Here is a 13,454-nt window from a genome sequence, read left to right on the forward strand (position 1 = left end):
CATATCTAATGAAATCTGACTAAGTGGGGTTTGGAAAGAATAGAGTGTATGCAGATTGCAGACCCTTGGCACATGAAGTGCATCAAACCTAATAAAAGAAGAAGAAAAAAACGAAGAACGCATAGAAGTGAATAAGAAAATCACTGTAAAGTCTACAAGAAATAAATATTAGTGTGATAATCGAAATACAAAAAACAACATATGACAAAAACTACAAGGCCGGTACGACTAGTACTACGACATGTACTAACAAACCAAAACCTTCTCAAGAGAAGATAACACTTTACCCCTACTAACATTCTACCCTAATATGCCTTGTATATGGAATTAAAAATTGTAATCCTACAAGGACGTGACTAAAAGACCTTTTGTCAACATTACAAAATATATTTTTGTTTATATTAAAGTAGTAATTTGTGTTTGATCAAGGTATCAAAAATACTTTTGAATTTTTTTTTATTTCAACTTCAACTAATACTTTAAAATGTTTTTTTTTTCTTCTAAAACCTTGATTAAACAACTCAATAAAATCTTGAAACTAAACATTTTTTAAAAAATTTAAAACAACTTATAAATTTGGTCAAACATACTATAAATCCAAATAATTGAATAAAGGGATATCCAAAATGAAGACATTATTTGTAAGATCAAGAAACGAGTTGTTTCTTCATTACATTATTATTACTTGATATGGGGATAGCTTATTCCTATTTTTTGGGAGGTAACCAAAAAAACGTGTTTGGAAATTAGGGCTCGATCGACTGACCGATCACTAGTGTGTTTGTGTATTTTTGTCTTAGATAACGTGTACATGTACTTCCAATTCCTCAGGATTAATCAGAAAATTCAAGATTCATGTGCATGGGACGGTGACCAATAGTAGGAACCCCCCACCCCACTCCCACCCTTCAAGTAACACATATAAATACGTAGTATTTAATTTGGTCTCACCTAATATCTATGTTCTTAAACTTTGAATATGCACATGAAATAGATACTTAAACTTATATGAAGTTGAACAAGTATACACATATGACGTCTTATATGGCATTTAATATGTATTATGTCACTTAGGATACACATGTCTTTTTGTCAACTTTATACAAGTTTAAGTGCCTTTTTGTGCACACCTATAGTTGAAAGACATAGATGTCAGTTGAGTCCAAATTAAAAGGCACGTTTATATATTATATCTTTACATTAAACTAAGATATAAATCCAAGAATTTGGGGAAATTTGATTTTGTAGTCTTTTATAAATTTTGTTTATAGTTTCATGTAACTTTTATAAGAGATTTTAATTTTTACATATAAAAAATTGAAATTTTCATTTTATTTTTTTTTTAAAAAAAATCAAATTATAAATGATCATAAAATCATTTCGAAAATAATTCTTTTAATATGAATAATTGAATGCACCTACCTAAATAATTACCGTGGAATGGGGCCATTTTTGGATCACGGCCTCTCTTCCTTATATGAAAAAACTGATTTTTGATAAAAATACGAGTAATGCATGCAACACGAACATGGTACTTAATTATCGGCCTAATAACAATCATTTATATTTCCCAACTAAAATCTTTATATTAAGTGGAAATATAAAGATTTTTGGTTAATTATCTATGTTGAAGGTGTAATGGAATTTAAAGTATTAATGTAATTGTTGAGTAATCAATATCATGAGTCAACTAATACATGCACAACACAATCAAGACAAAGCAAATAGAAAGAAGTAACCCAAAATTTTAATAAGTTGTTAAAAAGGGAAAAATATACATTTTAGAAATAAATTTAAAAAATATATATACAAACAAATTGAAACGAATGAAGTGTGTCTCTATATTATAATTGGAAGCCAGACTATGATTAAGTAGGCAACCGTGTAAACCATTAAACCAAGTAATTAGCTACATTGACATAAATAAATAAAAAATAAGAGGATAAAATTACATTGCTAATCAAGCATTTCCTTTGGATTAAATCTCATTAAAGGAACTCCATCTCAGACAAATTATTTTCTACACTGAGGTAATGTTTTCTGTAGTTGACCATTTTTCTATTAAATTAGCAATTAGCAATAATGATAGTTGAAAAATGATTAAAATAATGCATGATATCAAACTCCAGCTAAAGCAACAATTTATAAATTTTAAAAAACATTTTGCAACATATACTTTTGAAAAGATAATTAAGCTCTACGCCGGAATTAGCTTATTTAACTAGTTAATGTTAATAAAGAAAAAGGTAGTTGAGATTCGGAATGATCTCACAAGGTATAATTATTATTTTTTCCCACCCCGTGTTGTAGATACGCATTGAAGTACGACCGACTAAATTCAAATCACATATTTCAGGGCCAATTCTGAGTATGATGCTTCCAACAAGATTTTCTTCATATCCCGTGCTCGAACACAAGATTTCTAGTTAAGGTGGAAGCAGTCCACCACAGCACCACAACTCATATGGATATAAATTGCAATCACAAATAAAAAATAAGAAACATAACTTTATTGGTAAAACAAATATGGCTATAAATCTATTTATTCCCTTGATTTTCTCTTTTAAATTTTTTATAATTCGAGTGCGGTTAGTGACATATTTCTCAAAGATATGATGATTTTTACCTCCTTGGGATTTATTTGATGTCCAGAGATTTTGTGGATTTTTTTTTTTTTTGAAGTATTTGGTTGTCAAGAAGAGTTGGATGGTCACGTCTTGATGTGGTCTTTGTGAATATTCCATTAATTTAGAAATTTTTTAGATGTCTCTTCAAGGAAATATATTACCCTAAATCTTAGTTTAGTGTAAAATAGCCTCCAAAAATTCTAACTAAAATTAAATACATCTTGTAAAATCTTATCTGAAATTAAATATTTCTAAAAAATCTTCATTGGTCTCACAAGGTATAATTAAGATTGCGTCCGACAAATATTTATTTAAGTATAATATAGTCAAGTAGTTGGTACAAAACGACTTTGAAAACCTCAACTAGCTCATTAACAAAGATATGTTTTATCCACAAATCTTAAAAATTGTGTTCATTATTCTTCTTCTTTACTTTCTGCAAATGTTTTAGAATTTTTGGTACTATTTTTAGAATTAATGGATAGAATTTTAATTTCTATTTGAATATAACAAAAGTCAATGCAAGTAATTACTTACGTGAAGCTTAAGCAATAATATTAATTGCATGCTTTTTGACTAGCATGGCTTATTTGGCTTGGTGATTCCAGCCTAGCTCTGATTAAATTCCAACTATGTTCATACTATTAGTCTACCTTTGAGAAATTTAATAGGTCTTTCATATGAGGACTTTGAACATTATTTTTCTATAATTCCCGGTTGTGTTTATACTCATTCAATGCTATAGCTTTGATTTAGTTTATAGATTTTAAAATTTAACAACAATGATTTGGTTTATATTTCAAAAATCCGACCCAACTCTGTCATGTACATCCCTACACAATGTAATCTCACAGATAGGGTCAAGGGAATGTAAGATGTACGCAAATTTACTTCTACCTTTGTGGGATAGAAAGTTTTTTTTCAATAGCAACAAGTGCAAATAATTATATATATATATGTACCAAACACGAGTTCGGATGACTCCAATAAATTTTGCTTAAACAATATTGTACAATTGAGAAATTCATTAAATATGTGTAAATATTAAATTTAGAATCTAGTTAATAACTTAAAATCACCGTTCTAAAATTGAGAATACATTAAATTAATCCTGCATCTGCCTCTATATATATCAAATTAAATTATTCAAATAAATTTATATAGCCTCTAAGTTGACCTTGAGAAAGGGAGTCAGATAAAAGATAATCTCTACATTATAATTCCTACGATATTACTAATTTTTATACTTATAAATGATGATAACATGAGAAAAATAATATTCTCTTATTTTCCTCCTTTCACACATTAAAGAGGCAGAAGGAAGAATATATAATTAAGAAACACACTTACAAGTTACACGCATGAGAGAGGTTGTGATTTAATTAAGATATTGACACATATTTCACGTTTACTTTATATATGAACTAAGTATAAGATAGAATTTCAAGTTTGGTCATTTATTAAAGTGTTTAATTTGTTAATGACCTTATAAATTAATACGTAAATTGTTATGTGTCTAGAATGGCACACATCTAAATCATACCTTTGTTATGTATCTATTGTAACCTAATTGATCATAGCTTAATTAGGTACGTCATTATAATAACTCTCTTTTGTTAAAGACGATAAGAACGTGATAATTAATATATATTTCTCTAACGTTGAAAAAATGCTTATGTTTACCAAATTTAATTAATTAGTATAATTTTTTAACTTAAGAAACGTCCACGTGTGCCGCAGAAATTTGGCTGCCCAACCTGAAACATCAACATAACGTGCTTACTAGTTCCATCTTTATCTTTTTGTTAGTTCAGTTGTCTTAAGCAAATAAAATAAGAATAATTTGGTTAGACTATATAATAATATATTACAACAATAATAATAAGGTGTATATAACACTTCATGAATGGTGAATTATTTGTTTCTATAGAAAAATGTAGAATTATTTACACAATCAATAAATATTATTTAAATTCTTGAACTATAACGTCTTTATCTAGAGGCGTAGTTACATATAGCTTAGGGTGGCTAGTTAGAGACTTTTCGTCGAAAAATTAAATATGTATATAAAAAATTGTACAAAGTATATATATAGGTCAAAAGTTAATTTTCACATGTATATATTAAATTTTAAACTTTCTTAACAAAATTTCTGATTTCGTCATTGTCTTTTGTCACACTAAAAATAGGTGCCATGACCATTGTAACGTATTCTTTGTGCCCAGAGGAAAGAAAAGTATAGTATACAACTCCTTCTTGACGTGTGTAAAATCAACTCATCAAAAATATCAGTGTGATTATGAATAATTACTTTTTTGATAAACTTTATAGATTTAAAAATTAAACAAAATGATTACAGAGCACAACATAAATAACTTAAACAATAAAAAGATTATAATAAAAACTTTTTGACTTTTAAATGATATACGGAGTATTAAAGTATTAATTATAGTGTCGTATTGAACGGCCCAAACAAGTAAAGTTACCTTACAGTATCAATCGAATCTAAGAAAAAGAATTTCAAAAGGACAAAAGGTATGTTTCTTACGCGCAACTAATGTTTTTCAATTTTTTCCGGATCAGTTAGTCAAAAAAATTGAATAATACTTTTATTAGGAAAATAATCATAGTATCGAAAATAAATTTCGCAAGTGATATTTCATGTGCTCTCAAGTCCCACCCTTCAACACACCTTATATTCACTTCTACTCCCATAGCTCCACTATTCCATATGTACTTTCCATAATATTTGTCTAGATCATATATATATATATACAAACATTTTTAGGATAATATGTTTCATCTGCATACTATGCACTAGAAAATATGTTCAAAATTTCACCCTTTTTTCAATGGGGTATGGAAAACCTTCACCAATAACTCAATAAGGTACGTAAAATGTCAGATAGTCAATCAATTGAACTATTAAATTTCTCATAAATAATCCACTTATTTTCCTAAAAAACATATTGAAAGAAAATATTTCCCTATCATACCAAACACAACAAAAGTCAAAAAGTAAATATTTTTAAAGTATAAATTATCTTAGTTTCAAAGCAAAATCCATGTTGTTAGCTTCTACCCATGGCCATCATCGTTCAACTTAAAGTCTTAATTTTACCAAATAAATAAATGTAAATGAAGTCAAAGCTGGCTAGGCTTGTTGACTCATGCACGTATTTACAAGTCAACCAAGAATTTAATTGGACTAATCCACCTGTCAGGTTGATTTCCAATAAATCAAATTCTTTTCTTGCCACCAATGCTTTTTTTTTTACCCCTCCACCGGGAGCTCACACAGTGTGCAATTAGTTACTTCCCATCAAATTAATTAATGTACCATTATTATTATTTTTCTAAAACATAGTGTCACGGTTTATAGAGGCGAAGTTAATATTTTTTTGTAGATTTAGTTAGATTTTGGAAACAATTTCAAGTATACAAGTTTAAAGTTACAAAAATTCACCACTAAAGTTTGGCATATTAATTGTAAAAGCAAAATTCTAACTTCTTCCAATAATCGCACAAGAAGTTTGCCAAGATCACACTTCAATTATATATATCTGAAAGTTGAACTACGAATTTTTAGCTGTCAATATTCTCAAGCTTGATTTGATCAAACTTCAAAATGAATTTCCCAAATGATGATTAAGATTTGCTTCATCAAGTATAATTTATTTCTTTCTTTACTTCTTTTTATTTGGTCATTACTATTCAATTTTTCCAAAATCGAATTTATTATGTTTTTTCTACGCTTGGAGTTTCTTGGTATTTTTCCATATGCATTATATATGTACGTGAAAATTAATAGAGTTTTCCTAGAAATTTCTTACTATATTTTATTAAAATTAAAGTCGATATATCAACAATTATTTATCCTTATTAAATTAATTATATCTAAATGAATCAAGATCCTTCTCGATGTGGACTAATTAATCACGGAATTAATAGTGTTACAGCATTAAAGTAAATCATGAAATTGACTGATCATAACATTTAAGTCTCTCACGTTAGTGTAACTAGGAAATACTCCGTTCACTTTTATGTCACACTTTGACTTGTCACACCATTAAGAAAATAATTATATATTGATATAGGTATTTTATCAAATTATCCCCTATTAAATAATGTTTTGAAAAATAAGTATTTAATGCTGAGGGTAAAACATGGAAAAAGTTTATTGTCTTTTCTTGATATGTCAAAAGTGACAAGTAAAAATGAAAATTTATTTTAGAATCAAGTGACAAGTAAAAGTGAACGGAGGGACTATAAGATTTTAAAATTTTCTGTTAGTTAAGAGTTTATTTGGTCCTTCAAATATTTATTACTCCTATAATTTAGCTTTTTGTCGTCAAATTGGCAAATAATTGAACTGTATTAATAATACACAGGTATAGTTTTTTTAAATAAAAAAAACGTGGATTAGCTCGAATGTATAAAAAAGGAAAAGAATTGCTTCCAAACCACAATACGTATTTGTAGGTCAAGTTTAGACCAAGAGAAATTTGACGCCCAAATGAATGAAAGAAATTTGGATAGGTATCACTAACAAACGTGATGCCTTAACCAGAGGTTTGAGTACGAGTCTTGGGTATTAAAAAAAAATTTAGGGAGCTTGCTCCCGAATGGGGCCTACATAGCAAATCCGGAATAGTTGAACTGTGGATATCGAACACCGGCAGAAAAAGGAAAAAAAAAAGTTTTTAAAAAATAGGTGGGCAGTTGGGCACTGTATTGTGCTCTCGAATTGTCACAATCACAAGAAGAAATTAAAGAAAGTAAAGATGAGAATGAGAAAGAATATATTACAAGTTAAAACTTGAAAACTTAAAATGACCAAACTTGAAAAAAAAACTTTCTTGCCCAGTTTGGTATCTGTCTTGGGTGTTTATCTGGTGGTCGGTTTGGTTTTTGCTACTTAATGATTTGGTTTATCGGTTATCAATTTTTATTTGTGCTAAAATGCTACCGAAACAATAAGATATCTATCAATTCAGTTCGAAAACACACGTGAATATACCATTAACTAACAATAGAGTTGCAAGATGATATTAACTTTTCTTACTCTAGAAAGCAAAAAGGATAGTATGAAATACTGAGATTACTAATTCAAAACAATTAAATGGATGCCCTCAATCATAATGTTCAATGTTTATTTCTATTTCAAATAAATGAGAATAATATTGTAAATTCATAGGAATTAACGAGTTATCAAGTATAAAAACTAGAGAATCAATTTTCAAATCGATAACTTGTTCTTTATAAAATTCTATACCATTAATCCAATAATTCAAGAACACTTCTCGATTTGGATTATCGATTATGATTCAATTTTGAACACCGTATATCTGCTTTATCTGCTGTGGACTATTCTGTATCAGCAGTTTAACTTGTCCAAGCAACCTCAACAAATCATAAAGTACAAAATTGACAAGTACCTACTTCAGCAAGATATGGAATTATGCCTGAATGAATATTGATGTAAACTACAAAATATGTACTTAATTTAGCTCAACACATTGATCTCTTTGTTTCTGTATTTTTCAGTCAAAAATAGTAAAAACAGATCTAGCTAACACAACAAATCTAAAAACTGAAAACTGAATGGCTGCTGATCATTTTTACCCTATGAATGAATACGCAGAGTTCTACATGTGCTATTGACCAGCCCTTCTGAAGAAATGTTCTATTTGCAAGCATCCTTGAGACTGTGAACTACCTGTTTTCGTGCCGGACTTGCATCTCTTTATTGATACTGTACTCTCCTTGTCCTGATCAGGAAGTAAAGAGCAACAAATAAACTTTGACATTCAAACATTAACCTCTTTCTATAACAGTGTCAAATAGGAAATATATACTATTAGTTGTTTAAGATGCTCTAAACAGCATGGATAAACAAAAGGGAACAATGCATATGACCAAGAAGCAAATGATCTAGTTCTAAATGCAACCACAGTACTTTCCAATAAAAGTGCAAAGATGATTATTGGTTAGAAGTTGAGAACTTATGCTATCTTAGATACTACGATAATTAGGCTCGTTTATTGTCATTCCTCTGTAGTTGAGCTCAAAATAGTTTAAGAAAATCATAATAGGTGACGAGATGACAACTAAATTGTCCACCATTCTCTTCTTGCATTCTGAACTCTTACCACTTCCGCTGAGATGGAGATGAAGCTTTACCACATGAAGGTTAATAAGAAAGGTTTTGCTCATGAACAAAGAGGTAATGATGTTGAACAGCATGGCTTTGAATACTAAGGGGAACACAAAAAGGCCTATACAGTTTGAAGGTTTCTACCAGAAACGAGCTTATTAACAGATAAGTGAAGATTATAAAACAATGTTGAGCGTAAATGTACAACTCTTTGTGTTTCTCTTCTTACTCTGTACGTGAGGCAATGACTTCATTATATAGTCATGCCTTCTCTCTACAATCCCTATCTTAGTAATATTATTAATTTTAAGTTATGTCAATATTTAATTAGGCTCTACTACACGTTCTGTCTATCATCCCCCAAAGTTGGACGTTGGCAACAATACAACTCCATGCTTGTTCCAGAGTACATGTAAACAAACCTTGTGTTTTCTGGATTTGAAAAGTCATGGCTTGATCAATATCATCCTTCTCTCATATCGAACCCTTTAAGTGCATTAACAAACTGAGTGAAGGTTGGATATGGGCCTTGCTTAGCATAACATCCTCAAGGTTTTGTATTTGTTCCAAGACCTTTATCAAAATTATAACCTTGCTATCTTCGTCTAACAGTTCGTGTATAGCGGGGAGACTATCACAAATTACTTTGAGAACTTTTGTGTTCATCTACATATTTTAATCTTATTTTGATACTCTGAATTTGTTGCTTCAATTGAAATTCCTTATCTTTGGTATCTTGTAGGTAATTATCCTCAAGACTCCCTCAAATCTGTTTGGTCGAAGTGCAACCAATAATAAGTAAAATTGACTCTTTCCAGTTAGCCAACTTCTCACCATAACATATTTTTCTTCCCATTCTATAAACTTAGGATTGACGTTTACTTTATCATCCTTTTTGTTTACCACAACCTTAGATGGCAGTTCCTTCACAACAATATCACCAATCATCAGGATTTGCATCAACTGGTTTAAAGAACGTGGAATAGGGTTTAGGATACAAAATAACTTAGGTTAGAACCAAAGTTCTAATACCATGAAGAAGGTTATAAACCAATATTGAGGGTAAAAATACAATTTTTTATGCTTCTCTTCTTACCTCTCTACATGAGGTGATGGTTTCATTATTTAGCCACACCATCTTACTTCTTAGATCAGTAATATAACTAATCAAAAACTATGTCAATATTTAATAACTGATCCCAAACTAATTCAGTGATTAGAGTACTCTACTACACGTTCTGCCTATCAATAGGAATTACTAATACAAGTCTAACTTTCTTCTCTGATTTGGAGAAGATCAACCAATTCAAAGATGAAATCTAGATAAACCAAAAAATTAGGAAGTCTTTATTTTTTTAAGTAACTCTGGTGTCCGGGCTAGCTAGAGCACATCTCAACTAATTCCATACAAGACCTGCCACCTCCCACCAGCAACTAACGTTGTCTGCCTAGTGTTTTGTCTCTGCTGAGATTTGAACAAGAGACCTCATAGTTCTCAACCCACTTCACTGAACCAAAAGATTAGGAAGTTGAAACTGTGTTACTCCAAATTTAATCGTTACTTCAAGAAAGAAACAATAAGAGAGGATTGTGTCTTTGGGAAAGTAAATGTTAAATGTTCCACATTGGTTGAGTGAATAGGTTATTGTCTCCTTACAAGGTCTTGAGCAATAATTACCTCATAAGCAAGCGCAAAAGCTGAGTTATGACTTAGGGTCAATATCCATTTTCTTAATGAGTTGTCTTCTTATATAATTTTGGGCAATCCTTATCTCATAACCTAGGTTTTGGGAAGGTGTTAGGCACAATAAGTTAGATTCACCCAAATTCTTGATTTACACAAAGTTAGGCCCCTATATTATGTTGTCAACAGCTCCAAATATCCATCCCTGACTGTGCAAGAGAGGTGTTCCCAGTATGTTTGATAGAATGAGTAGTTGTCTCCTTATATGATCTTGGCAATCTTCACGTCATGAACTAGTTTTGTGGTTAACTTAGGCCCAAGGTTCATTTTCTTATCATTGATAAAACGAATTAAAAAGCAACATAGATCAAGACTTCATAAAAAAGGAAAATTGATAAATGCCTCTAATTAGGATCTCAAAAAATAAGAAATAAAAGAAAAGGAAATCAATAAAATAACAAAGCTTTCTTGTTTTTCTTGAAAATCACTCCAAGGTAAGAAAGAGATCATTTCACATCCTACTAGAGGAGTAGTGAATGATGAAGATAAGAAACCAGGCATCTCAGAGTGCAGACTGCTGATGCTGATCACAGTAAAATATGGGAAGGATCTACAGTGGATTCAGCAGAGACATTAATGAGTAAAGCTACTTAATTTGGAATATGACAGGAAAGTAGCAACAATAACTGCACATATACATTTGTAAGTCAAAAGATGAGTAGATACCCACCAGAGAGGCCTGATTTATAGATCGGAGAACTTTAATCCTACCACCTCTGCCATCAGCTCCCACAGAAATCAAATCACCTGAACCTGCACCTGATCCTTGCAACCCTGCAGATCCCTTGTTCTGCACCTTCTTACACCATTTTCCCAAGTGCCTGTTTGTTCCATCAGGGCCTAATAATCCACCAGAGAAGCAATGGTCTCCTGAAATGTTAGACTAACAATGTCAACAGAGCCTTCTTATGGAGTAATTTTCTTTTCCAGGAGGAAATGAATTTCACGACCTCCCTCAAGAAAAATCAAAGCAAAGGGTAAAGAGAAGCAATGGCCAATTCATATATATAATCAAAGCAAAGGGTAAAGAGAAGCAATGGCCAATTCATATAAATAATCAAAGCAAACGGTAAAGTGAATTACGATCATTTGTAAACAGATAATTATTGCAAATCCTCTCCATCTAAACAAAGGAATTTGTCAGCCCACCAACATCAAAGCTGTGAGAGCAAGAGAGAGACAGAACCTAGTTCGGCCAGTGAAGTTGGAGCTGAAGTTCCTTTTCTGATGTGAAAGGAGGGCTCACGGTGAGTAAAGTCATCTAGAGGGAGAAGATCATCGTCATCAAGAATAGTTACAGGTGGCATGTTTACTGTACTGTTCTTGCCACAATTCTTTAAGCCTGAGAGTTCATCCTTGTTATCTGATGCCTTTACTTGAGTTGCATCTGCAATCCCCGAACTTACCTTCAATCTTGATAAAATGTTCTCGTGGACTGCCTTCTTATGGTCAACTAGTGGATTAAGTTTTCGATTTGATACTTGATGCATATAACTGGAAGTCTCCAAAATGCCACCATCCTTATTTTCCTGGAAAGGGTTTTTCTTCCGATTATCTTGGTCAAGACAACTAGCTATGATACAATCTGTTGTATCTTTTTCACTCACATCACTACACATAACCTTCCGTTTTTCCCCTCGACGAGAATCATGACCATAGCCAGTGACCTGATGCAAATGCACTACTGTATCGGCAAGTTCCTTTTTCTGATTCTCGTATGAGCATTTGACAGATTTCAGTTCTTTACTAACACCTATTCCAGATTCAACTTCAAAATTCTTGGAAGCTCTCAAAGTTCTCAAATTTTCATTGTCTCTTGCTTCAACAGCCATCTCAAGCTCTTGGACCCTTGCCTATTAATATTAGCACATTGAAGCATCTTCAAAGCTTAAAGTGAAATTAACAAAATTGGATTGACCAGGACATCAAGCACTTACCTTGAGCTTATCTATCTTCTCTATGGCCTTCTCAAGCTTACTAAGAGAACGAGCCTCCCCCCTCCCAAGGGTGTTGCACTTGGTCATCAATTCTTTGTAACTCCTGCCAGAAGCACACAGTAGTAGTCTTGCATCAAACTTACAGCTTGAAGATAAAGAATGCTGATGTACCAGATAGAAGCAGACCAGAGTAAACCACAAACTGTACATCTCAAAACACTGGAAAATAACTTAACAATGTAAAAAGATTAGCATTTTAGGGGAAGGATCAGCTGGTGGGAAAACTTTCAGATCTCAATCACAAAACTTCTCTGTTAAATCAATCTCGGCCATAATACTTTAAAGGATATCCTAACAAGTCCACAGACAAATTCACAATATATAACTTACTCCGCCCAAATTTATCTTATTAATAGTCGTTGAAGAAAATAATAAAATTCAGAATACTAGTCAGTATCTCTACTAAAAAAAAGTGACAACTATAATTACCTATAGAGCAGAAAGAAGCCACTAATTTTTCTGAAATAGCACTACTTCCATGTAAGCATGACATAATGCGCAAGAACTCTAATTTTGCAGACTAGAAGTTCTAGTCCAACTATCTTTCAGACTTTACCACTCTGTTGGATGTAAAGAGTCCTAAGGGAAGCAGGGCTTTTGATAGAGTTTCTAGGTTGAAGCTTATTTTTTAACATGTAGACCTACATATTCCAACATGCATATTCTGGTATCCTGTCAACTATGTATTGAAAGAATTAGTTGCTGAGTCAGTTACTTAAAACGTGTCACTGTTAAGTGTCTGTTAGAGGTGGTTAACAATGTTAGGAAGCTACTAGAAGGTTGTTATAAGAGTCACATGGGTGACGTGTGAATTAGATTGTTAATCTCTTAGACATCTATATAATGCTAGATGATTAGTGAGATTGGGTGCAATGCACAATGTATTTTCGATAGCTTCTCAGAAACTCTCAATGAAAAGATCAATGTTT

General features: G+C 31.5%; 1 protein-coding gene across 3 annotated transcripts; it reads right to left on the bottom strand.

Moving 5' to 3' along the window:
• Positions 1 to 8,088: 8,088 nt before the first annotated feature.
• Positions 8,089 to 12,994, bottom strand: LOC125852500 (uncharacterized). Of its 3 annotated transcripts, XM_049532223.1 has the most exons (5): positions 12,466 to 12,993; positions 12,136 to 12,381; positions 11,715 to 12,057; positions 11,199 to 11,398; positions 8,089 to 8,398 (listed from the first exon to the last, which is right to left on the bottom strand). In XM_049532223.1, exons 1-5 carry the CDS (start codon positions 12,673 to 12,675, stop codon positions 8,285 to 8,287), a joined length of 1,113 nt encoding a protein of 370 aa, XP_049388180.1. In that variant the 5' UTR covers positions 12,676 to 12,993; the 3' UTR covers positions 8,089 to 8,284. The 3 variants fall into 3 exon arrangements, with proteins under 3 accessions (XP_049388180.1, XP_049388179.1, XP_049388178.1); XM_049532222.1 differs by having other exon boundaries at positions 11,775 to 12,381; positions 12,466 to 12,994; XM_049532221.1 differs by having other exon boundaries at positions 11,715 to 12,381; positions 12,466 to 12,992.
• Positions 12,995 to 13,454: the final 460 nt, after the last annotated feature.

Source organism: Solanum stenotomum, unplaced genomic scaffold, assembly GCF_019186545.1.
Source record: "Solanum stenotomum isolate F172 unplaced genomic scaffold, ASM1918654v1 scaffold36051, whole genome shotgun sequence".
Taxonomy (NCBI): domain Eukaryota; kingdom Viridiplantae; phylum Streptophyta; class Magnoliopsida; order Solanales; family Solanaceae; genus Solanum; species Solanum stenotomum.

Excerpts from the sequence above, each read along its gene's own strand:
- LOC125852500 (XM_049532221.1), bottom strand. The coding sequence starts at position 12,675 with ATGTACAGTTTGTGGTTTACTCTGGTCTGCTTCTATCTGGTACATCAG. Across the intron at positions 12,382-12,465 it reads AGAAGATAGATAAGCTCAAG|GCAAGGGTCCAAGAGCTTGA; the intron begins GTAAGTGCTTGA and ends TAATATTAATAG. Across the intron at positions 8,399-11,198 it reads CTATAAATCAGGCCTCTCTG|GACAAGGAGAGTACAGTATC; the intron begins GTGGGTATCTAC and ends CTTCCTGATCAG.